Here is a 24667-nt window from a genome sequence, read left to right as displayed (position 1 = left end):
CCTGAGCCAGGCTCAATGGGTGCTGCAGCCTTAATCCTGTATCTCCCTCTGTGCCGTCTCACTGAGGATGAGGAGGAGCTGGGAGCATCTCCATCCCTCCTCCCACAGACTGGGGCTGTGCTGGGGTCAGAGCTGCCCCACACGTCCCGTTCCCCTGGTCATCGCTCCTGGGGGATGTTTACCCCCAGAGCCAGGTCCTGGACAGCTTCTGGGCAAAGATAACCCATGTGCCACCTCCTGCCTCCAGCGCCGGCAGTGCTGCTCCTCCAGCTCCCCTTGCAGATGCTCACCCCTATCCTACACCATCTCCAGATGATGCAGAGGTGCTCAGAAAAACTGCCCTGCTCCTACACGGCTGCCAGTGCAGGGGGACGAGTTCGGTTCACAGCTGCAGTACCCTGATGGCATCCCCCAGTGCTGGCGGATCTCATCTGGTCCCATCCATCCTCTTTTTCTCCTCCCCTTCCTCATGCTCCTCGGGGCTGGAGCAGCCCTGGGAAGCCAAAGGAGCTACAGAATAAGGGAGGGAAGGGAAGAGGCAGCTCTGCTCCCCACCAGGCCTGTCACTAAGCTAATACCCAGCAACTGAAGTCATTTTGGGTTGCTGAAAATCTTCTCTAGATCTTCTCCAGGGAAGGTCTCCAGACTCCCAGTACCCCCAGTGCTCAGGATAAGCCACCAGCAATGTTAGCAGCACAGCGTGCAGAGGAGCAGACACTGTGTCTTACCCATCCGTGTGCACCGTAAAGCCATTGTGTACTGGTTGAAGTGGTCCAGGATGGAAGATCCATCTCCACAATGCTCCTGAAGCACCTGTGGGCAGCTGTGCCCCAAGCAAACCCCTTCCGGGGGCTGATGCTGGACAGAGGAAGGGAACCGGAGAGTGAGGGGAGACAGGACAGTAAGGGTGACAGGACAGGGAAGGACAGAGACATTGATGCCTGTGGGTGCTGACAGCCCCAATGCCCACTGCTTTAGTTCTCTGCAACCCCAAACCTCAGAGAGACCCCAAAGCCCACCCCAAGAAAGGAAACGGAGGCAGAGAAGAGACTTGGTGAGAAGAGATTTGGTAAGAAGAGACTTTTAATCAGACTCCGTTACAGCTGTTACAGGGTTTCTCTCGACTGCCGAGGAGTCCGGCCAGCACGGCACGCGTGGTAAATACACCGGCTACGAGGATACATGGGACAAGTTACTACGAGATCTGTGCTTTTACCTGTACAGGAGGGTTTCACCAGCGTTGTGCTTGCCTGCAGGGGAAGCGGCTGCATCCTGCGCGCTGCCATGGCTCTGCCCGGGCTGTGCCGTGTGCCTCCCGGCCACCAAGGCCGCCCAGCCCTTCTCCCCGCTCCTGCCAGCGAGACCCAGGCTCAAGGGAGGATGGGGGACAGGAGGAAGGCAGTGGGAGTCACTCCAGGGAGGTGCTGGGGTCTAACGTGACCTGCGGGGTCTGGGGGGGGGGGCCAGGACGTGAAGCAGGGGCTGTTTTGGAGGGATGAAGGGGAATGGGCCAAGGGACGCCCAGGGAAGGTGCAAATCAGCAGAGTACAGCCGGCACCAGCCGTCCCCCTGTTTTGCACCAGGGCCAAGGGCAGATCCAGCCCCTGCCCATTGCACCGGCAGCTGAGCCTGATGCTCCAAGATGGACCATCCCAGCTCCAGCCCTACGGGGACCGCACACACCCTCGGAACCACAGCACTGCTGTCATGGGGTGGGCACCCTCCTGCACAGCTCCTTTCTGCCCTCAGCACCAGCCATCCCCTCTCCAGACCCACTTAACCCATCCCCAGCTCTGCCCCAGAGATGGGACAGGGTTTTAACCCCTCCTGAGCTACCCAGCACCTCCTTGTCCCCCAGCCAGGGGCACCATCCTGCTCCGAGCAGCAGGATCAGGGCTGGAAACCGAGCAGGGAGCTGATATGGGGGGAGAGGACAGTGGTTCCCCCCTCCTTCTCCCACCACCCAGAGGAAAACTGAAAAGTGCCTGTGCTCACAATTAGCAGCTATTCCCTGTGCCTCTGTGGAGAAAAAGAGGGAAAAAAGTGATTTCTAGGGCTAAAAGCCACTGGCAGTCAGCCCGATCCACAACCCAGGACCCCAAGAAGGTGCGTGGAGGGAGAGCCTGTCCCGGCGAGCGGGAGAAACCCCCAACACAGGCTCCAAAAGTGACCCAGTACAGCGAGAAGTGAATCCTAAACAAAACACATCCGCGCACACATACACGTGCGCACCCCCACGCACAGCATCTACGGACGAACGCACGCTCACATGGCGATGACACGGATCACTTAAAATTTAACACACACACACCCCCCCCAACACCCTGTGTCTAACACCAAGCAAATGCCACGAAGAAATACAGTATTTCCATGGATAAAAACAAAGGTGGTGTCCCTCCCTCCTCCTCCTCTCTGCTGGATCCCCAGGGCAGCTGGAACAACCCCTGGGACTGGGGAGGGACGACAGCCACCTGCCACACACAAGAAATAAAAAGGTAAAAACATGTCCCGATATACAACGAGAATTGATCTGTACAGCACTGGGAATGAAAATAGGTCACGGGCCACTTTGGAATACGTTTTGTCATTTAACAGCATTTACAGTGACATTTACAGAATAAATATACAATAGAAATAGAGAATCTCTAGGTTATTATTCCATCTCCTCTCTCTGTATATATTTTATATATATATAATATAGCTTTTTTGTTACCTTCTTACTGACTTTGCCTCTTATTGATGCTGCAAGAAGAGGGGAGGAAAGTGAGTACCTCCCTGGCTGGTTTGGGAATGGTGATGGGAGAGACGGAGGGTCGGATCCTTCCCGCCCAGGGTTCGAAGAGCATCATGCCATGGGAGCAGATGGGACCGAGCACTTTGGCTACGGGAGGTGTCCTGCGCCATTAACTCCATGGGAGCTATGGTGGGAATCCAGCCCCTGGGCTCAGAGGCACGGGGAAGTTGATGTTGGGCAACGATTTGGCTCATCCTCTGTTTTGCTGGTTGGGTGGAAGAAACTGGGGACAGAGGGAGAAGTAAGAGATGGGAGGGAACATCTTACCTAACGATGGGGAAATGCCACGTGTTTTGTGCTTCTTCTCCCATTCCAAGATAATGCAGTGAGGATATTTCTATGTCCCTCTGCACAGGCAGGGGAAGGACAGAAAGACAGAGGAGGGATGGTGAAGGGGGGACCGCTGGAGGAGAGACAAGAGCATGGCTGATCCTGGCCAGATGGGGCTCGTGCTTCTCAGATCCATCAAAGACTGAGCTGCTTTGCTTCAGTCCATGCCTCTGTTTTCCCCCTGGAAAAAATGGTTAACAAAGGGCCTGAGCTAATTGTCCAGGAAGAGTCCCCAGGTCACCAGCCAGGCTCATGGAGAAGGACTATAAATAAAGGATCACAACCCACAAGAGAAATGTCATTGTGGGGGACCTCCTGGACCCAAGGATGCTAAGAGAAGCCAAGGATGTGGTGAACAGACCAGGTACTTTCTGCCTTCACCTCCCAACCAAAAGGAGAATTGAGGTGGAAGAAAACCCATTGATAAGAAAGCAGGAGAGAGAAGGGCTCGTGGACAAGCACCTACAAACTTGGCTTTCACACTGGCTTGAAATACCATCATACATGATCTGAGCCCAGCAGGACCAAGGATGAGGAGCTCCTTTGGCTTTTGGAGGCCATAGCAACATGCTAAGAGGAAAAGAGGGAGCAGGCTGCATGGGGAGAGGAGGAAGATGCCACATAATACTGGTACCCTTGACAGAGATGCTCGGCTACATGTAGGATTCAGGGAAATGATCCTCAGGCCCAGTAGGAGAGACTCTGAGCTGGGAGATCCCAGCCCTTCCTAGACAGCATGGGGAGAAATAACATAAGGTTACATCAGTCTTGTCCTCACATAACATGGATGGGCACGATAGAGGCCCCTGAGCTCTAACAAGGGCTCACCAGCCTGGATCAAGAGCTAACAGGGACACTGGGACCTGGCACCGACTCCCAGCAACTGCTGCTCAGCAGACCCCTGCTGTCCCCAAGAGCTGGTTACCCCCATCCAAAGGCTGGTGAGCCCCTGTGGAGATGCAACGGGAGGCAATGCAGATGCCCTGGTTTGAAGCTATGAGAAATGAGGACACACGTGCAGATATAATCACTGCCCAGCTCACCTCAGCCGGTGGGTGCAAGGGAGATAAGTCAGGGAGTGGTTTCCTGAGAGCTAAACCAGGACTGTGGTAGGACTGGATGCCCCACAGCTTCTCTGCTTGTCCCTCTGGGACATCTAAAGAGAGTGGCAAGAGGAGACGATCACCATGCCAGGTATTTTGGTTCAGCAGAGCTTCCCACATGTCAGGAGTAAATCCAGGAGAGCGGTCCTGACCCCCATCATGGTAGCCCTATCCAGACCTCACACATGCTCACATACCCAAATCACCCTCAACTTCAGAGGTCCTTCTGCCACTCAGCACAATAAATGCCCAAGCACGGAGTATGCTGACTACTTCATCCCATGGACACGACATCTCCATCTCTCAGAACAACCCACAGATGCTGTCCCCATGCTGGTGGTAACAGAACAGATACCAAGGATCCACCATCCGCAGCCTCACACGTTGCAATGTCTCAGCCAGCCCCATGCTGCTCCCTGCCAACCCTGGTCAAAATTTTAGGGTTATCTAGGTGTGTCCACAGCTATAAAAACTACAGGAGATACAACAACAACAACAACAGCAACGATGGTGACAACAACAGCACCTTTTTGTGCTATGAACATCGATGGTTAATTGTGCTCGTTGGAATAAGGCCATGACTCCTCCCGGCTAAAGGACAACAGATGGGGACGGAAGAGTGCTGGGTTACAGGAGAAAGCATGACTGGCTTTCCACCTGACACCAGGTCCTTTATCCAACCATTAGCTGCTTAGAAAAGAGAGATTCTTCCCTTCAGATTTGAGCTGCGTGAGAACAACTCTTGGAAAGATATTGCAGCATCTCTTGCTCCTCCTCCCTTCCCTGAAGGCAAGCCCGGGGGGGTCTTGCCTTTCAGATGAGGGTTGTCGGAGGAGTCCTGCCCCTCCCGCAGTCCCTTCTTCCCGATGTCACCTTAGAAACAGCTGCTTTTGGTTACGATTTTAAGAGGGGTTTTTCTTCTTCATCTTCCTTATTAATTAATTCTCCTGTTGCCTGGACAGCCAGGATCCACTCCCCAATGACCTCCTCTCCCGGTGGGGGTGGTCAGCAGGCAACCATCACAGTTCAGATTCAGGGGTGCTGGCCAGAAGGTACCCACTCCCGTATCGTCCATTGGGGGCACTGCTCATTTCCATGGGGGAGTTGCTCCCAGGACCCAGGTAGGAACGGTGTGTGGGCATGGGGGACGGGGTCTCACTGGGCACTTTGCTCAGGATGAAGCGGGTCTCATCGTTGTCTTCCAAATTGGAGATGTCCTTCATCATCCGGCCTTTCTTGTAGGTGACAGAGAGGGTATTGGAGCCATCCGAGACAAGGTGGAACTGCCGGAGAATGAAGACCAGAGGCAGAGGAAGGGATGCCAGGATGATCAGAGAGATGAGAATAGCCATGGCCCACGTTGGGTAGAAAAGGAACTTTTCTGCAGCCTGGGAGAGAGAGATATTAGCATCAAGGGGCTGATACAGCAAAGGTGATGCATACCAGGTACAACATCTCCTCAGTAGTAGGCAACTCCTGCTGCCTCCTGCCAGACTTCATCCTCAGGGGCACCACACAAAGCTGCCAGAAGGTGGGTTCAAACCAAGGAAAAAGACATAGTCCTGCACACAGTAGTGTGTAGCTGTGGAAGCAAACCAAAATCCAAGCTCAAACTTCAGCCCATGGTCAGAGCTGGCTGGAGACTTCTGAGCAGTGTAGACAAACCTGATTGCCTGCAGAGGATGAACAACCACAGGCAGGACATCTCCCAGCAGGAGGAGAGGGGAGGAGAAGTGAGCAGAGCTGGGAAGAGCAGTGTGGTCTGCAGCTCTCAGCTGCCCCCTGCTCAGCCTGGACCTGGGGAGGAGGTGGCTGTGGGGATGGGAGCTGTGCTCACCTCCTCTCTGATCCATGCACTGTAGCCTGGGGGGCTGACTCCCAGCTGGATGATGCTGGCTGTCATGAGCACGGCCATGCAGATGGGAGACACGTACTTCCAGGTGTAGTAGTAGAACTGATAGGGCTGGAAACCCAGCATTTCCGTCAGCTCCTGCATGAACCTGCCAAGAAGAAGAGAAGGAACATGCTATTTGCCACTTCCAAGTGAGAAACTCCCTCCCAGGGGCTCCCGTTGTGAGTTACACTCAAGGCATGGCCTGAAGAAGAGCCCAGCTGATCCAGGCAAGCATCTATGTGTCCTTCAAGTCCGTAGGACTGTTTGGGAACCTCCACAGGAAAAGGCCATTTGATCATTAGCCAGAACCTCCCTTGCTCTGTCCAACTCATGAACAACAAGAACAGACACTGGAGGAACAAGGTCCTCTTTCAGAAGAACCTGGAAACCTCAGACAAAAGTGTGATCACAAGTGACAGAGCACCATAACCAACACTAGATACCCATGAGAAGGACCTGCTCCTGGGGCTGGGTTACACCTAGGGCAGAGCAGAGGATCAAGGTGAACTGAGTTCCTGCCTCTATAAGGTAGCTGTCCCTGGGGCATTTGCTCCATCACAGCTGGCCTCCTGGGGAAAAAGTCATATGGACAAGAGCTGGAAGGAGGGGGTTTTTAGCCAGGAGTTAGAGCACAGTTATTCTTTCTGTTGTACAAAATGCCTTACTTCTTGGTGCCGTAAATCCAGGCCACAGCGATGTTCTCCAGGATGACCACGACTGTAAGCGGCAGCGTGGCTGAGTAATCATCAAACATGGTGACAAAGTAATTCCCAGAGCGCTGCACAAAGATCAGTCCTACTACGAAAGCGAAGATGCAGCAGCCGACTGTGTGAAGCAAACGGGCATGGTCAGCAGAGCACCCCAAGAGGAAGCAATGTCTCTGCCACACAGTCCACTCCCTACACACCCCAGTACAATCCACCATGTCCACACTCTTCTGGACTGACTCCCCAGGGCAATGGGGACCCTCCACCCCTTCCCCAGGAGGATGCAAGAGAAAAGATCTCACCTGTGAACACTTCCTTCCGCACCTTGAAGGTGTCAATGATGGGTGTAGTGATGCCTGACATGGTCCCGATCATGCTCCCCAGCCCCAGGTTTATCAGCATCAGGAAGAACATGACAGACCAAAACGGTGAGGCTGGGAAGTGGGTCATGGCTTCTGTGAAGGCAATGAAGGCCAGGCCAGTTCCTTGCACTGACTGTTCAGAGGGAGAGAGGACCAAAAGATGAGAAGAAACATGTCAGCAACACAGACTGCAAGCCCCTGCGTGGCTCAGGTCTCTCATGTCACACTGAACCTCTCTTCAAGGAAAGAAAAATCCAGTCTGGTACCCCAGCCTGGAAGCAGCGATGACCCTGCTAGACTTGCTATGGTGATACCTTTCCCCCACCCCGGGAAGGACCACTGTGTGCTAGGGAAGACCACAGGGACAGGGAATCCCCATCCCTGGACAGTCTCTAAAAACAGTTTTTCCAGATCCATGTGCCAGGAGTGACACAAGTAGAGCAGATCCTACCAGGGAGAGGCAATGGGGTAGGTGACCTCCTGGTCCTACTAGGAGTGCCACCAGGTACCTTGTTGAGTTCGTCCTCCAACAAGCAGGCATCCAAGCCCAGTTCTTTGAAGTGCCCCTCTTTCACTGTCATGATCACCCTGTACATCTCATTGTAGTCTTTGGCGGTGAGGTGGGAGAAGTTCACGTGGGGTGGGATGAGGTCGTGGCTCAACACGTTGGTGTTCAGGTAGCCCAAGATCTTCTCAGCGTTCCTAAGGGAGAGCAGAGCTGGTCACCCAGAGATGTCCCCTTCTTCCCAGGGTGGAGGATGGGGCCTGACCATGGAATCCCTTTGCACCAGGCAGGATGAACCTCCCTGGATCACGTTACCCAGGTCCCAGTCAGAGGACCTCTTTGCACGAGGTGTAAGTAAACATTGCATTAGGCCACATGACAGAGGATGCAGATGGGGGACCACCAAGGAGTGGGCTCTCTGCACCTCCTTTGCAGGCTTATCTCCTGCTCTGGGACTCCATGCTGCATGGCCAGAGTTTTTATGGATGCAGTTCACTGCCTAAAGACAACATCAGGTGCATAAACTCACCTTCCTCCAGCTGCTTCTAGGGTACAGCACAGCAGCTCCCTTAACCTTGCAGACAAGTGGAGCCTACGATAAGTGGAAACTGGGGGGAAACCCAGGTGATGTGACCAGACATGTTGGATTTACCCTCAATTTGCAGACTAAGAGCCCATCTTACGGCTGGATTTTTAGATTGGAGGAGCTGAATACTCAACTCCCTCAGCTACAAAGGGACATCTCTGGAGATCCATCAGGTCAGGTCTTGACCATCAGGAACTTGGGTCCACCAAAACACAGCATCACCCAACTCCAGGGCACTTACTCTATTGCCTCCAGATCCACCACAATCAGCAGTAGCAAAGACCTGCCCACCCCAAACGGAGAAAAAGCAAATCCTCTTACTCCACCACACATTTCTCATTCATGATGTTGGCCTTGAAGCCCAGCACAGCAAACACAACCAGGGTGGCCAGGACAGACGTGAAGAAGTTGATGAAGGAGACGAGTGTGGCATCAAAGTGACAGTTGTTGTCCTGCTTGTTGTAGCTGGAGAAGGCAATGACCCCTCCAAAGCCCAGGCCCAAGGCGAAGAAAACCTGTGTAGCTGCCTCCCGCCACACCTGGGGGTCCAGCATCTTGTCCAGCTTGGAGGGGAGACAGAAGTTACATGATTTGGTGGCCCCACAACTCATCCCAGTGGAGCCAGAGCTAAATTAAAAGGCTGCTGCACCTACAACATGGGATGGTTTTGGAGCAGCCATGGACGTGCTTTGATCTACCACTATCAGGTCTTGCATTACCAAGCGCTCATAGGTCCTTTTGCTCTTCCCACAGAGGAGGAAACAGAGGCACGGAGAAGGGCAGGCGAAGGTTTGACCTGACCATGTCTCTGGATGCTCCATCTGCCCCAGAGCCCAAGCCGGGTGCCCAATCTCCCAGTGCAAAGCCCTACAGCTTCCCAGTGGACTACCCAGCAGCTCTGGAGAGCTGGTGTCCCCGTCCTCCCACCCAAGGGACCCACGTGCCACTCAGCGATGGGTCTCCATCCTCCCCCAGCCATCTCCTGCTTCCAGAGCACCTGGAGCACTGGAAATCAGATGTCTCGGCTGGCAGCTTTGTTTAACCTCCCTTCCCCGCAACCACATCCCCCCTCTCCTGCGAGCCAGAGCTGCAGGCTGGAGGCCTCCGAGCATCATTCATCAAGAGATCATAATTAATATCTTTAACAGCCTCACCAGCTGAGCTGATTCATCTACATCTCTGCTTAATTAATTAATAGCTGGTTAATTAATGGATGCATACCACCAGCGGAGGTTTTGCTGCCAGCCAGCATCTTCCCATGAAGTCTTCAAATATATTGCCTCAGGCACCCCCACTCCCCCCACACTGGTGTCTGGGCACCTAAAGGTGATGGGAGCGATGCTAAGGCTCAAAGCAGCTCCAGGGTGGGGAGTTTGCAAGGCTCTTGGCTGTCCTGGCCATACCCTGCGTTTAGGGTGCTGCTGCCACGTCCTGATGATGTATCAGGATCCCCAAGGTAGTTTGGGGTTGGTAGTCTGGCTTTTGGGGTGAGGACCATAAGGGAAAATAGGGTCTGACCAGCCAGGAGGAGAACCTGCTTGGAGACTCTTACCTTGGGTGTGAACATGTGCATGATCCCATCCACTGCCCCGCGCAGCAGAAGTCCCCGCACCAAGAAGCAAACCAGCACTACGTAGGGGAAGAGCGAGCTGAAGTACATCACCTAGAGCAAGAGGGATGCAACACGGGCACAATCTCATTTACCGCCCGCTGAGCTCAACCACCTCCCCATACAACCCAAGGACAGCTCAACAGGGGTGCGAAGAGAAGGTTCCCCTCCCCAAATGAGGTCTGCTCCTCAGGCAGCACAGGATGCCACAAGTGCTGAAGCTCAAATGGATTTTCAAAGTGCTTGGACAAAGAAAATCTGTTGGGGCTGCTGAATGCAGAGATGATGGTGTTGGGTCAGAAAATCCCTGAAACACAAACTGCTGGTGCCCAGGGAGCCCAAGGAAGGACATCTCTGCACCCTCCCATCCCCTTCCCCAGCATCTGCCCAGGGCCACAGCCAGCCCCACCTGGTTCCTGGCATGGGGGACATTTCCAGTTCCTCGATGAGCAGCTGTAGATGGGACTTTGTCCTGGGCAGAAGAGACCTGCTGCTGTTGTCCAGCTCTTGCAGCTCACTCCCACCCTGCTGCTCTTGGGGCTGCAGGGCAGGGCTCTCATACCCTGTGCTACCTGCTAACGCACCAGGTGTTTTGCGGAGCATATCTGGAGACAGGGATGTTCAAGTGTCCTGGGAGACCATACCTTTCTGCATCTGACTCCACAGCATTGCTTGACATGTCAACAGCCTCTGCAAGCTAACTGCATCCCCTCTCCCAAAGCTGCCATGCTTCTCCTGTGCAGATTTCCAGTGCTCCCCCCCGAAGGAGGGCTCAGCTCTCACCCCTACATTCTACGAGCATCCATCAAGATGGCATGCATCAGAGGATCGACAGTTGATGGCCCCTGAATGCAGGGGCTGGGCCGGCAATTTGGCTGAGCCCTGGGCCATGGCCACTGGTGTCAGTTGGACTAAATCTCTTCCCTAAAGATCCAGATCTTATTCTGGATGTCCCCAGAGATGGCCCCAACTCTGGAGGGGGTCTGAGCATCCCCCAGTAGACACAGCACCCTCCACCCACCACTCCAGCCACCCCAGATCAGGGCAGGAGAGCGTGGTCCAAGCAGGAGGTTTCACCCCAGCCAGGCTCAGGTGGCCATTGATACCCACCTTCCCTGAAGACTGGATGCCTTTGATCATGGCCAAGCCAACAAGGCTCCAGGCCACCAGCAGACAAAGGGTCATCTTCCAGTTGAGCCCTCCGCTTTCCGAGATGGAGTTGGAGATGTCCAGGGTCTCCCGGTACCAGAAGTAGGTGGTGGCCGAGCTCCTCTCACATTCGGTCTCCACAACTGCAACCAAACAGAGGCAGGTGAGTGCGAGGGGGCTGGAGGAGAGTCACCCACCATCTCTTAAGGAATGAATGTCAATTAAGGTCAAAGACCTGCTGGAGCTGGCCAGGGAAGGCAGGCGCCCCTGGAAACTAAGGGACAGGAATTAATGGGGCTCACTTTTAGCAGGAAAAAGAACAGTCAGGACATAAAGTCATTGTCAAGTGAAAATAAGATGTTCAATACAGGGAGAGACATTTGCATTTGCTATAAAACCTCCCACAGTGTCTCAAGGAGGTGCTCAGATGCTATTAAACACCATTAGCTCCATCAGCATTTGTTGGGCACTGATGGAGCATCCAGGTGAGCCCTGCCTGGCTGCCGCTACCTCCCTCCATGATCCTGGGTCAGATCCTGGCCACGAGCACTGAGGCACCTGGAGACCCAAGTTCTGGATTCCCAAAACGGCATCAAATCCCATGAGTGGGGACAGACCCCAAGGGGAGGGCATGGGAGAGACTCATCCAACCCAAAGGAAACATCTGCATATGATCAAGGCAGCTGGACTGGAGAGGACCCAGTGCCCCAGGAGACACCTCAGCCTCTGGTGTTCCCAACCTGTCATAGCTACAGATGTTGGGGGGTCCCCAGTGTCCCACAGCCCCCCTTCCCTGGGAACTGCTCCCTCCCAGCTGAGCCTCCCCCTGTGCCAGCAACCGTCCCTTACTGGCCACTGAGCCGTTTTTCACGATGGGGCACTCGCTCCAGGGAAGAGGGTACTGGAAGGACTTAAAGAAGTAAAAGATGCTCCAGCCGATGATAACATTGTAATAGAGACCAACAAAAAAACAGACCTGGGGGGGAGAAAGGAGGACACTATTAAATCACAGGGCAGTGACACCATCCCCAGCACACCTCCCACTGGGCAGGGATCCAGGGGGAGCAGGGCTGCTAGGATCAGGGGATGGGCCCATTCCCACCCAGCCCTAGGCCCATGGTGGAGCTTGACCTCTCAAACCTCCACGCGGGGCCCCTCGAGCTTTGCTTCCAGGCCAGCCCCCCCCACTTTGCGGCTTGCAAAGCCATCCCACGCACCCCAAGGCGGGGGTCCGAAGGAACCCATGGGTGCACTCACAAGGCAGCTGGCATAGCCGATGCCCCCCAGGCGAGGACAGATGTAATTCCAGACGCCGATGCTGCCCCGGCGGATCCGCTGCCCCACCGCCAGCTCCAGAAAGAAGAGGGGGAGGCCAATGATGATGAGCAGGACCAGGTATGGGACCAGGTAGGCACCTGGCAGAGGAGAGAAAGCTCATCACAGCCCCATCTCTGCCTGCTCTCATCCAGGCAAGGATGGACAGACAGGGATGGACAGGCAGGGCAGAGCTAGGGCAGGCTCTGCATGTCCATCAGTTCATTTGCAATGGATCTGCGAATGGAGGTCAGTGCTTGGGCAGCAGAGAAGACAGCTGTAGAGAGGAGCAAACACACATGCATGGAAGGGAAGGGTGCAACATCCCCTGCCAGTGTGGGTACATGTGGAATAGACCCCAAAACCCCTAAAGACACACTGCATCTGTACAGGCACGTCACCCCACACCCAAGGAGACACCTCCATAACCCACCCCATGGGGACACGCACATGTTCCCAGCCATCTCAGACACACGGTCAGGTAGGAATCCTCCTGTTCACCCAGGTCCTACCTGCACATGTGTGTCTGAGCACAGCCGAGCCCCCTGCACCAACACGCACCCCCCCAGACACCCACATCCCTGGCAGCAGCATTCACCGCTCCACATGTTGCCCAGCCTGCAGCGAGGTCCTCTGGTAGAGGTAGAAACAGCTCAAATTAGAAACACGGTTAATCTCTGCCTAATTGAGGAGGCCAGAGAGAATTAGCAGTTCCTGAAGCATAACCAAATGACCATAAAGGATGCGATGACTCACGCTGCAGCGCCCAGCTGATGAATTACTCCAACCTCCTGCCAGGGGCTGAGGAACGGGCTCGGGAGCATGTGGCTTGCTCTCGTGCGGCAGCAGGTGATCCAAAGGCACATGCCGGAGCCCGGTTGCTTTGGGCAAATTCCTGGCTGGATTTACACCCCGGTGACAGCCACCAGAGCAGTGGTGCTGCAAAGCGATTCAGCCCACAGTAGTGTCCCGAGCCGAGTGCCCTGGCAGTGGGCTGGGGATTGATGTGTTCATGGGGAGATAAATTAAGATGCAGCAGCCCAGGGTGATTAGCAGGATGAAAGGAGAGGCAGAGAGCAGAGCAGAGCTGGAGCCCAGTGTAATTTGGGAAGGACCCATCTCTGCAATGCCCTCCTGGGCATCCACATCTCAACCTGCAGATGGATGGAGACGAGACAGATGGACAGATTCAGATGCAAATTTCTCCAATATTGGACATTTTCTTCCTGCGATCTCTGGAAAGATAGGAACCAGCTTATGCCTGTGCATTGCTGTGCCCAGGAGCACCAACATGGAAGCACAGCGGGCAGCGCTGCCAGCCTGTGCCAGGAGCCGGCACCCCGAGTCCTGGAAATTTGGCTCCAGAACATCTTGCTACAAGCATGTAGCTGTTCTCCCCTGCAGACGCCCACCTGGGGAACAGGAGAGAAAGGAGCAGCTGCCACCACATCCTGGGGCTGCTCAGCACACCCAGAAGTGGTCTGTCCATCACTCCCCAGCTCCCACATCCGTCTGGGCACCAGCTTCACAGCCCAGTTGGAACCCCAGCCAGGGACCAAGAGGAAAAGGCAGAAAATCAGTGTCTGCCCCCGGGGACAGGGGAGATGATGCCGGAAGGGAAAAGAAAGAAAAGAAGGGAAAAGAAAGAAAAGAAGGGAAAAGAAAGAAAAGAAGGGAAAAGAAAGAAAAGAAGGGAAAAGAAAGAAAAGAAGGGAAAAAGGAGAGGGCACTTGAGCAATCTGCTGCTCGAGCTCTGTGCCTCAGTTTTCCTGTCTGTAAAATAGGGGCAATGGTTGGGGCAGCGGCTGGGGCAGCTTGTAAAGCCTTTCTTGAGATCTGCTGTAGAAAGATGTTACACAACAGCAAGGAGCTCCTAAAACCAGCTGCTCGTCCCAATACGTGCCTGGCTCAGTGCCCCTGTGTCCCACCACAGGATGGGGCCGAGCCGCTGGGTTCAAACCCAGCACACCCATCTCCTCCACTGCAGCAGGTCTCAGGGCTGTTGCAGGTTCAATTCCCTTACCCCACATTGCATCCCATCTGGCCTTTTGTCTAAAACCAGTTGTTTAACGCTTCCCCCCCAGAGACAGCCAATTCAGCCCTGGATTTGCTAGGGTAAATCCCAGCTGGGGAACACAAGCTGCCCCTCGTGCTACCCAGCACCTGAGACAGCCGAGGCTAAAGCCCCACAGACACACAGGACAGTAGAGACCTCAGAATAAACTGAGAACATTTCATTCATTGCACTAACTACAGTGGTTATTGGCTGCTGTGCCAGTGGGGAAACTGAGGCATAGCTGGGTTAAGTGCTCACAGAGAAGCGGGACCCGGGGTCTCTAACCTCCAGGTCTGAGCTGGCTCCTGATCTCATTTAATCGAGAAAACCTGCTTGGAAGTCACAGTCCAGACTGGAGAGCTGTGTAATGAAGCCAGCATGGCCGTATCGATCTATCCCAGCTCTGAATTTACTCCAGGCTCTGCCTCCAACCTCCTCTGGGCCACCATACACCCCTCCCCGCTGCGTCCGATGCACACATGCACCGGCACGTGCAATGCAGCTAACACAGGCGTTCGAGCCCTGCAACGCCTGCAGGTGCTCGCTGCAACCCAACATCATGCCAAGACCCCTTCCTTGGCTTTGCAACACGGCAAACACACCGTGCAAAGCCATGCTGCACCAAAACTGAGCCTGGACCCAAACTAAGACACCAGGAGCTAAGTGTGCCAGCAGCTGGGGAGATGCTGGGATGCAGATGCCGGCCACAGCGCACTCCATCCCAGCCGGGAAGGGAAGGTGATGAGGGTGCGAGCAGCCCCGGGGTGGGAAGTGCTGACTGCACAGGTCTTTGTTTGGGAGGATGACTCATCATGAAGATGACACCAGAGATGTTTTAATTATTGAGAGTGCTGTGGGCTTGCCAGCTCTGGGGCTCAGGGCACACTCGACGATGCAGTGCCGGGAGCAGGCAAGGGCAAGGGGGAGAGGGGAAAGCTGGGCTGATACTGGCTTCGTGCGCAGGGGGGGGCTGCTTCCCATTGCTGCGAAGGTCAGGGCTGCGGGGGAGAGGCCTCGAGGGCTGGGTTTGGATTAATGATGAGCAACCTGCCTTCTCACCAGTGTCATGAAGGGTGTGGGGTCTCAGCATGGCTGAAAGAGACCGGGCCCTCCAGGCTGCTCCTGGAATCCCGAAGAGGGGGTATGGTGTGGGGTGGGAGGATGGGCTGGCTGGAAGGAGGGTTTGGGAAGGGGCTGGAGCCAACACAACATAGCTTTGGGACCTAGGGAAATGGAGGGACTCTCATTTTTTCCCCTCTAGTTTCCAAATTACCCCAACAGGAACTGGGGTCTGCAGTGAGAAATCCTGGCTCCCAGCCTGGGATTCACCTTGACTTTGGAGCAGGCAGGCAGACACCTGGAAGTGTCCTGGCCTGGAGGAGGCCATCCTGGAGGATCCTGCATCTCTGCACCGATGCACACAGAGTGGTGAGCAGCTCCCAACTGCCCCTTTCCTCCTTCAGAGCCCAAACCCCACACCCCAATGGGAGCAGCCTGCGTGCAGCGAGGCAGGATTGGGCCATACCCCCTTCCCCAAGGGCTGAGCCCATCCCTGCCCCATCTCTCACCTCCTCCGTTCTTCTGGCAGAGGTAGGGGAAGCGCCAGACGTTGCCCAGCCCCACGGAGTAGCCGATCTGTGCCAGGATGTACTGCAGCTTGCTGTTCCACGCCGGCCGGTTCTCCACATCCAGCTCCTCCTCTCCATCCTTCTGCTTGTCCCAGGTCTCCCCCGTCACATTGAGGACGCTGCGTTTGTAGTCCACGGGCTCTTCGTGGGCCAGCAAGTCAGCCACCGACTCAGTGACATGCTCGCTGCTGTGCTCCCGCTGCGTCACCTTGCTGTTCTTCGGCATCAGGATGGCTCCACGTGGTCCCGGGGACGGGATGGGGCAAGGGGAGAAGATGAATGTCCCACAGGGAACAACACCCGTGTGAGCTACAGCTCAAGCCTCACCTCCTCTTCATCAGCAGGACCTGGGCAGGGAAGGGGACAACAGAAAGTTTTGCCTTTCCTCAAGGGTGTCCTGGTGCTGGCAGGAGTGGCAGCAGCATGGGGAGAAGGGTCTCCACCACCCCACACCTTGGGGACCTCCCCTGGGCTGGGGGATGCTAAGGGCCCCCTTCTCTATGAATGATGGTCCAGGAACAACCCCGTGGCTCAGCATTCATGGAGAAGAGCCTCCTGCAACCCAGAAGAAGGAATTTCCCCGGACTGCAGGGGATGGTGGCAAGCGATGGAGCCAGTCGCATCGTTGTGACACCTCTTTTATCCTCTAACGACCCCGTTCTTTGGCCAGCAGCACTGGCGAGGGCTGATAAGACGCCACATCCCAGGCTGGCCAGGGTTCTGCCCTCCCTGCCCCACTCCCTCCCCTTCTCGCCCCTCAGCAGAGCCCGAGCTCAGCCCCACAACAGCTCAAAAGCGCTGGGGGGACAGTGACAAACGCCCAGGCTATCTCTCCATCCCCAGACATTATCAGGAGTGACTTAAAAGCCTGGGAGCCTGCAGCTAAATCTTCCCAGGCAGCCTTACAACAGATAATGGCTGCAAAACAGCAGCAGCAGAGGCAAAGCCATCAATCCTCCCGACCCCTCCACCTTCCCAGCCTTCACCGTCAGCCAGCCTTGGCCAGGGAGAGCTGTACCAGTCCCACAACATCCACGCAGTTACACCAGTTACACCAGTTTGCCCCTACCACCTCATTCCCAAAACTGATGGCACCAGATCCCATGGGTGCAGGGCCGGGATGGGTGCAGGCAGGATAATTTTTGGATCCATGGAGGGAGCGTGGGTTTGTCACCAGCACAGTGATGAGCGGATATGCACAGTGGGTCGTGTTTGCAAACAGGCGGCCATGTGTTTGAACCAGGGACTGCTCCCGCTGCAGGAGTGACCCTGCACGGAGGGGTTTCAGGGGGTGCCCATGACCCGGCTCAGAAACCTCACAAGAAAACTCACATCTTGGAAAAATGACTCTCCCAAAGGGCCACGTTTGCTTCTTTTCTCTCACCTCCATCCCTACTTCCCAGGGGACACCAGGCTGGTCACCAGCTCCTGGAAGAGCGATGGTGCCAGGCCTAGGGACCTCACCCACCCCAGCCTGGCCACAGCATCATCTCACCCTTACCCTGGGGGCTTTCTCGTTCAGTTCAAAGCTCGTATAAGAGCCAGGTGGCATCTCACACACAACCCATCAGCACAGTCCTTGGGGCAGCCAACCCTCAGTGTGGGCGGCCAGTCTCTACCAGGATGGGTGATGCAGGACGGGCCTCCCACTGTCCCCCCTCTGGCGAGCTGAGGGAAAACTCTCCTGTGATTTGCCAGAGCCATCTCCAGCAATCGTTTCCTTTGGACAAACATCCATCTTTTTGACCCAATTCAGCTCACAAGCCCAAACCTTTTCACAGCAGCAGGTTCAGCCTTAGCAGCAAAGCCCGTCCCCAACCAGCAGCTGAGGTCCTGACCCAGCACGGGAGGGAAGCAAAGCATCGGCAACAGGAAACCTCACCCTCCCTCACCCTCAGCTTGGTGGTTTTTCACTCCTGAAGAAAGTTCCCTTTTTGCCAGGCCCCGTTCCTATTAAAAAAGCTATTTTCGGCTGTTGGCTGCATCCGTTGCCAGGCAACCGTGTCGGCTCCGCATCTTTCCTGGATCCGGCTCCTCCAGAGAAGCCGTTTGAATTATTCTTTCAAGCCTGGCCCTGCAATGTTTCATTTCCAAACGAGGGCTCATTCACGTAAACCACTCATGGCTCGATCGTGGCAATTACCGGCATGTGGCTGCCTGGGGCTGGAGCATCCTCAGCCAGGATGGGGACAGGCACAGAGGGCAGGGAAGGGCCTCAGCCAGCAGCCAGGAAATCACTGGGATTTCCACCAATTTTGGATCAGGCTCTGTATAGATTAGTGTGGACCTGGTTGAATCACCCACAAGTTGTTTTCTGCTCTCTGTCTGCTCAGCAGCCACTTAAGCTCCTTCAGGAGCCCTTGGGGGCTAAAGTCTCTCTTTATATCAGGGACAGAGCCCAGAAGAGCTAGGATCTGCTAGCCGAGCCCCCAGAGCTCAGTGCCCCATGGCGAGGGCACCAAAACTGCTCTCCTGGGACAGCTCAACCCCTTGGAGCAAAGCCTGGGAGGTACCCAGCTCCAGGGAAGGTGATGTTGAGCCAGGCCAGCGCAATGGGGTCAGGACAGACCCCACAGCATCTCTCTCTGGATGTCTACCTCTCTCCCTCCTCAGTGTAGCCCCCCCAGTGTTATCCTTCAGAGCTGAGAGGCAGCAGGACACAGCAGTCCTCGAGGAGCAGGTTTCTTCAAGCACCTCCAAAGCCCCAGCAGCTCTCAGCTCCTTGGGGGATGCTTGAGACAGCGACATTCCCAAAGGATTTGGGCATCAAAAGGGGATCTATTGATCTTCAGCTGCTCTCCTGGGGCAAGGATTTTCTAGGCATTAGGGTAAGAGAACACCAGAGGATGAGATGAGAGTGAATGAGCAGAGGTACAAGACTTCCTCCCCATGGGAGATGCGCCCAAATTGAACTACAGCAGGGAAAATCCACGGAAGACATCCAAATCTTGATCCAGGCCTGGCTCTGTCACTGTGTCCCTTGCTTGAGGGAGGTCCTGCTGTCTCCCAAATGGCTCAACCCCAGCCTGGGCTTGGTGGTGGCGTCCAGAGGAGATCCAGGCCTGAAGGAGAGGGGACCGTTCCCGACAGAGATGCCGTGAGCGTACCCAGCCTTTGCTGTCCACGTCCCTGCTGGTACTGCGAGCTGAGTCCAGCCAGAACCAGCACAAAGCCACCAACCCACACAGCATGGGGACTCGATCCAGGGAACAGTGAGATCAACAGGACTCTTCCTACTAATTTCCCCAGCATTGTGCATCAGCCCCATGGTCTGCACCCCTCAAATTGGATAGCACAGTCCAAATCCATCTGAGAAAGGTATTTCCACTCATTTCTTTGATTGAAAAAGGAATTTAATCAAAAATTCATCTGCCAAAAATAATAACCACCCTGCGAGAAAGACGAGACAGATCAGCTGACAACCAGGAGCTTTCCAGGCCAGAGAGAGATAGAAAACCCTTGTCACTGACAGATGGAGATTCAGCTTGTTTACTTAGCCCTCATGACCTTAATTTTCTTAAATGTGCATTTTTTCTTTCTCTTAAGAAGACAGATTAGGGTCTTTCAGAGCCCACAGCTTGTAATAACCTCACTTGTGCTGCAGGACCAGAGGTGCCTTTGTCCAGGTAAAACCAGTGTTGATGCCACCCACACAGGTGCCTGGAGAGGGACCACAGCTTTTCCCACAGCAGGACCAGGGAAGAGATCACTTTGTGCTGCGGTCGGTGCCGGTGTCTCTAGAGATCGCTTGAGAGCAGCCAACAACATCCCGTGGGGCGTTACAAGGGGAAACACTGGGGAAAGCATCACGAGGTTGTCCCTGGGGATAACTTACCTCCTGCATCTCCCACTTCTCGGTATCCCTAGGTATGTCCTTGAATGAGATCCCCACTTTCATGGTCCCCAGTGGATGCCTTCACGTCGAACCCCTTGCAGGGCTTCAGCCCCCTTGCAAAGCAACCGCCATCCCCCGAGCCACACCAGACTCACCGGCTGAGCCCAGGGCTCCTGCTTGCACCAAGTGACAATCCCCCATCCAGGTGACACAGGGGTGGCCTCAGCCACTGTATCCCTTTGCACTGACAGCTCAGGAGCCACCGCTGCAGCGGGTCGAAGGCACGTGGCAATGGTTTGCCGGGGCACAAGCTGGATTCACCCCACCCGGGAAAGGGGTAGAGATGGAAAAGCTCTTGCTGCGCTACATCCAGGGGGTTTAATCCCTGCCCAGAGGTTCCCATCAATCCCAGCTGGAGATGGAAACACCCACCGGGGAAAAGCTGCTATTTGGGATGAGCGAAGACCTCCAGGAGCCGAGGGCACTGCACCCCCAGCCCTGCCAGCAGCGTCACGAATGGTTCAGCAGAAGAGGGATGCTCCAAGACGCATGTCCTGCCTCAGCCCGTCCTTGCTTTCTCAGGAAGGCAGCTGGGGAGCAATAAAGCAGGCTGGAAACGTGTCAGCAAAGCTTTCAGCTGGGCCTCAGAGCGCAGAGGCAGGTGGGGAGGAGGTAGGGATTTACAGCAGCCTCCAAGGAGAGCAGCCACCAGCAGCAAACATGCTCTGGGTCTGAAGGACAAGCTTGGGGGGAGATTTCTCCTCTCCTGTGTCTAAATTCTACATTTATACCCTGTGTGCATCTATAAAGGGGAAACCGAGGCAAGAAAAAAACAGAGGCTGAGATTGCGTGAATTCAAAATTAATATGCAAACCATAGAGACTCTCTGCTGGTCCCTCCCTACCCCACCACCTCTCCTCCTTCAGCTGCGACCCCGCTGCGCTTGGCTTCCAGGCAAATCCCCCGCAGCTCCTAGAAGGATGCTCCTGGTGAAGCATCCAGCTCACAGGGCCCAGGAAGGTCCAGCTCACTCCATCAAGGTCACAGAGCAGGGAAAGGAGGGAAGAGCAAAAGGTCCAGAGGAACAGAGGGATTTCAGGAGGTGGAAGGGCACTCTTGGGTTTGGGCTGGGAGATCTGAGCATCAATTTGCAGCTCCTCACCCTCCCCGACATGCACGGGGCCAGGGAAACCTTGTACCCAGGGTCGGGCTGTTTGGTGCAGATGGGGAGACTGAGGCAGGGAGAGGAAAGGATGGATCCAAGGTCACCCAGAAACCAGAGAGGTCGGGGAGGAGAGGCAGCGGGAAGGAACAAGCATCCCTCCCATTTTCTGTCTATATACAGCAAAGAGAAGGAGCCCTGGATGCACATCCCAGCTTTGAGACCAAATCATGAGAAAACCGGCTCCAGGCCCCTACCTGCTGCTCCCCACAGTCAGGAGTGCCTCTGCCATGGGAGAGGGATCACCCTCGCAGAGTGGGTCCTTCGGGAGGTATCCCACCTTCAGGAGGTATCTCACTCTTACGAACTGCAAGAGGCCAAGGGCAGGACCCTCCCAGCAGTATCCAAACTCTGCTTCAAAGCCCTGAGAAGAGATTTTTGCCCAACACAGAAGCATTGCAGCTCTGATCCCCCCCAGCCCTGCTCCAAGGACCCTCCTGCAGCCTCTGTCACACAAACCTCCCTTCCATGAGCCAAGGCCAGCGCAAGATGCCTTCATCTTAAAGCTATTCGGTGCCGGAGCATCCCTGCTTATCCCCTCTGGCTCCACAGGGAAGTTTTTTGCCATCTGGGCTCATTAGGGCTGCTCCCTCTCTCTCCCCTTCTTTAAACGATCCCTGTTAATTAGCACCAGGCTCTCACCGCCCTGCAGAGATGACACCCAGTGACTCAGTCCCACCAGCGGAGCTGCATCCTGGTGTGCTCCCTCCCTTATACCCACGTGTGGAGAGGCACAAACTTTGGACAGGCACATCTTTGAGCAGATGGGAGAGCACAGGAGTGCCTGAGGACAAGGGCATCCACAAGAAGCTTTGCTGGAAACCGAGCTCCCGGCTTCGGCGTGGGGTTGAGAGCAGCTCAGTGGCACGCACCCGGCATTTCCCCGCCGGAGGAGCTGAAGATGCTCTGCGACACATCCTTCCCGTGCAAACACTCAGGCCTGCTTTAGCATCATGACACAGGAGCGGTTCACATTCGCTGATGAATCAGAGCTGCCTCCGCTTCTGTCTTACACCTACCCAAGTGGCTTTTGCCAGCAAAAGCGCCCAGATGTTATAAATAACCCCCAGCTCCTATAAGGAGCAAGCAGAGGTGGGGCTACCCCAGCCATCGCCACCCGCTCCACCCCAGCGGTTTCTCACCACCCCCAGCTCAGGGGTTTTTTATGCCCCGTGGCAGGTTGTGACATTACGACGACTCTTTTCTTCAATAGGTACCATGAAACCTTCAGAAAGGGCAGTTTTGCAGATGGGTCATGAGACAGACACAACAGCACCGGAGGAGGGGAAGCCTTGGCACTTGGGTTTGTCACGAAGCGTATGAGCCCATTGATTCATTGAATTTGGTCTCCTTTCATCCCTCATTTAGTATCATGAAAACATACATCAGCTGCAATAGCGTGACACTGTACCAAAGCCAACCATCATATGATTCCTTCAGGGCTCTCTTTGATTCACCAGATGATCTTTTTCCAGCTAGATCTCAGTGATCCCTCTTAACTCACCCGCTCCGGCTGAAGGTTAGTGACTGAACCCAAAACCAGTCTGGGTTTATCCTAAAAGGCAGCAAACGGGCAGCATCCAAATCACTCTGCAAGGTCTGCTTTTCCCTATTGCAATTCATGAAGCTGCTGCTACGTTTGTAAACAAACAAGTCCAAATGCAACCCAGGATCGGGTAAAATCAGAGTCTCTCCTCAAGGCAATGGTTTAGACTGGATGTTCATAGGTCAGCATCTGATCTAGGGTACATTTGATCCTCGTGACTCTGGCTTGGCTCTGCTATAACTCCAGATTTCCTGCTCTGTGCAAGCCTGAAGCAGCAGTGGAGTCACTCCAGATTTAAACCAAACCCTTTTATTCCTATTGATTCTAGTGGAGCTGTCTCCAATTTATTCTGGAGGACAGCTCAGACCCACATTTTATTTCCCTTCCAAGCAGTCAAACCACCATCCAGGTTCCTTGACCTAGTCCCGACACCTCTAGAGAGATATTCGCAAGAAACTCTACGCCCTGCCGAGAATAGCTCAGCTGCCGTGGCATTTCAGGTTTTTTTCCTACCAAGACCAGAAACAGTTGCATCAGCTCCTGATGGATTCAAACCTCAGGTGCCTCAGACACAAGGCATGATCTGAGAAGCAGAAGGATTTCACCTTCTGGGTCCTTTACAAAGAGCTAGGACCAGATTTCTCAGACGGTCTAAGCCTCACGTCCCCGGAGTGATGCAAATCTGCACCTGGCCAAGATGCCAGCCCGAAACATGCACCTTTGGGCACAGTCAGCGATGCAATAAATGCACAGAAGGGAATAAGGACTCCCCACACCCAATACTGAGAATTGCACAAAACCAGGCCCCCAAGCCCCATTTTTCTGCCTCAAAACCAGCCATCCACATTCAGAGGGCAGCATAAAAAAAAAAAAAAAGTAAATAAATAAATAAATAAATAAAATAAACCCCCAACACTTCGGGGGACCAGGAAGGAAATATTCAATGCAGCCAAATGCTTTCTCCTCTCCCAATGTTACTGTCAAGGTCAATCTGGAAGCTGCATTTCTACCCACCCTCAGGCAGCGGCTCGGAAGGGATGAGCCCCCCCACCAACCTCAGCTAGGTGGCCAGTGCCACCCCCCCCGGTGGCCACCCCCAGCCTCTCCGGGGTGCTTTAAGCCATCTACCGTCTCTAAATGTCCCCCACAGCCCTCGAAGCCACCACCCTTAGGGCCACGCCTGATGGCTCCAGACTTAGGTGCGTCCCCCCCCTCCCAGCTTAGCCCTGAGCTCCTTCCCGAAAACAACCCCGCCAGCACGGTGGGGAGGGGGGCAAACAAAGCAGGCAGCACCCGGTGGGGCGGGGAGACCCCCGGCAGCGGGCCCCCGGGGCGGGGAGCGAAGGGAGCAGCCTTACCTCGGCGCTGCGGCGGCTGCCCGGCGGCTCCCGGGGAGGCTGAACCTGACCCGTTCCCGGGAGAAATTGACCAAGTCCGGGGGAAACTGACCAGGTTTCCCGCCCCCTCCACGGCCTGGGACTGAGAGCGGGCGGCGGGGCCGGTAACCGGTTACCGGTGCTGTAAGGAACCGGGCGGAGAAGCTCCGCGGGTACCGGTGGCTGCGCGCCGGGCAGCCGCTCTCCTTCCGCCGCTGCTTCCCCCCCTTCCCCGCCACCGCTCGGCGGATGCGCGCTGGGCTCGGCCCGGCCCCGCTCCCCTTCGCTGGGGGGGAAGGTAACTCCGCTCGGCTCCGAAAATAAAAGAAATAAAGAGAGAAAGGAAAAAAAAAATAATAAATAAGAAGGGACACGCAGCCCCTGACGCAGGCTTGAGTCACCAGGGCTGCACGTCAAAGCTGGGGTGCCGGGCCACCCCCCCCCCCATCTCTGAGGGGGGTTCTTGCGTAAAGAAAAAAATAGCAGTGAGCCCTGGCAGAAGGGGTGGGTTCAGCTTTGCCCACCCTGGCGCTGTGGGGAAAGGCAAAACCCCGCTTTATAATGCCCCCCAGCCCGGAAAGGGCAGCGCCGGAGGGGCCCTCCTGGGCACTGCCCTGGGGAGGGAGAGGGGAGGTTTGGTCACCCTTTTCC

At 55.2% G+C, this 24667-nt stretch overlaps 1 protein-coding gene across 2 annotated transcripts; it reads right to left on the bottom strand.

The window, feature by feature from the left end:
• Nucleotides 1–1075: 1075 nt before the first annotated feature.
• Nucleotides 1076–24375, bottom strand: SLC6A17 (solute carrier family 6 member 17). Of its 2 annotated transcripts, XM_054804152.1 has the most exons (12): nucleotides 23999–24375; nucleotides 15978–16384; nucleotides 12297–12454; nucleotides 11889–12015; nucleotides 11001–11182; nucleotides 9834–9944; nucleotides 8603–8844; nucleotides 7700–7892; nucleotides 7131–7323; nucleotides 6787–6946; nucleotides 6065–6227; nucleotides 1076–5615 (listed from the first exon to the last, which is right to left on the bottom strand). In XM_054804152.1, the coding sequence occupies exons 2-12, from the start codon at nucleotides 16261–16263 to the stop codon at nucleotides 5247–5249; spliced, it is 2184 nt and encodes a 727-aa protein (XP_054660127.1). In that variant the 5' UTR covers nucleotides 16264–16384; nucleotides 23999–24375; the 3' UTR covers nucleotides 1076–5246. The 2 variants fall into 2 exon arrangements, with proteins under 2 accessions (XP_054660127.1, XP_054660128.1); XM_054804153.1 differs by lacking the exon at nucleotides 23999–24375 and having other exon boundaries at nucleotides 12297–12389; nucleotides 15978–16253.
• Between the last annotated feature and the right edge of the window lie 292 nt (nucleotides 24376–24667).

This window comes from Grus americana, chromosome 25, assembly GCF_028858705.1.
Source record: "Grus americana isolate bGruAme1 chromosome 25, bGruAme1.mat, whole genome shotgun sequence".
Lineage (NCBI taxonomy): Eukaryota > Metazoa > Chordata > Aves > Gruiformes > Gruidae > Grus > Grus americana.
Note: the sequence above shows the minus strand (reverse complement) of the source record. Positions and strands in the feature narration are given on the sequence as shown.

Coding starts and splice junctions, on each gene's coding strand:
- SLC6A17 (XM_054804152.1), bottom strand. CDS start 16,263: ATGCCGAAGAACAGCAAGGTGACGCAGCGGGAGCACAGCAGCGAGCAT. Junction 7,324..7,699: donor TGGAGGACGAACTCAACAAG/GTACCTGGTGGC, acceptor CCCTCTGAACAG/TCAGTGCAAGGAACTGGCCT. Junction 6,947..7,130: donor GCGGAAGGAAGTGTTCACAG/GTGAGATCTTTT, acceptor TGCTTCACACAG/TCGGCTGCTGCATCTTCGCT.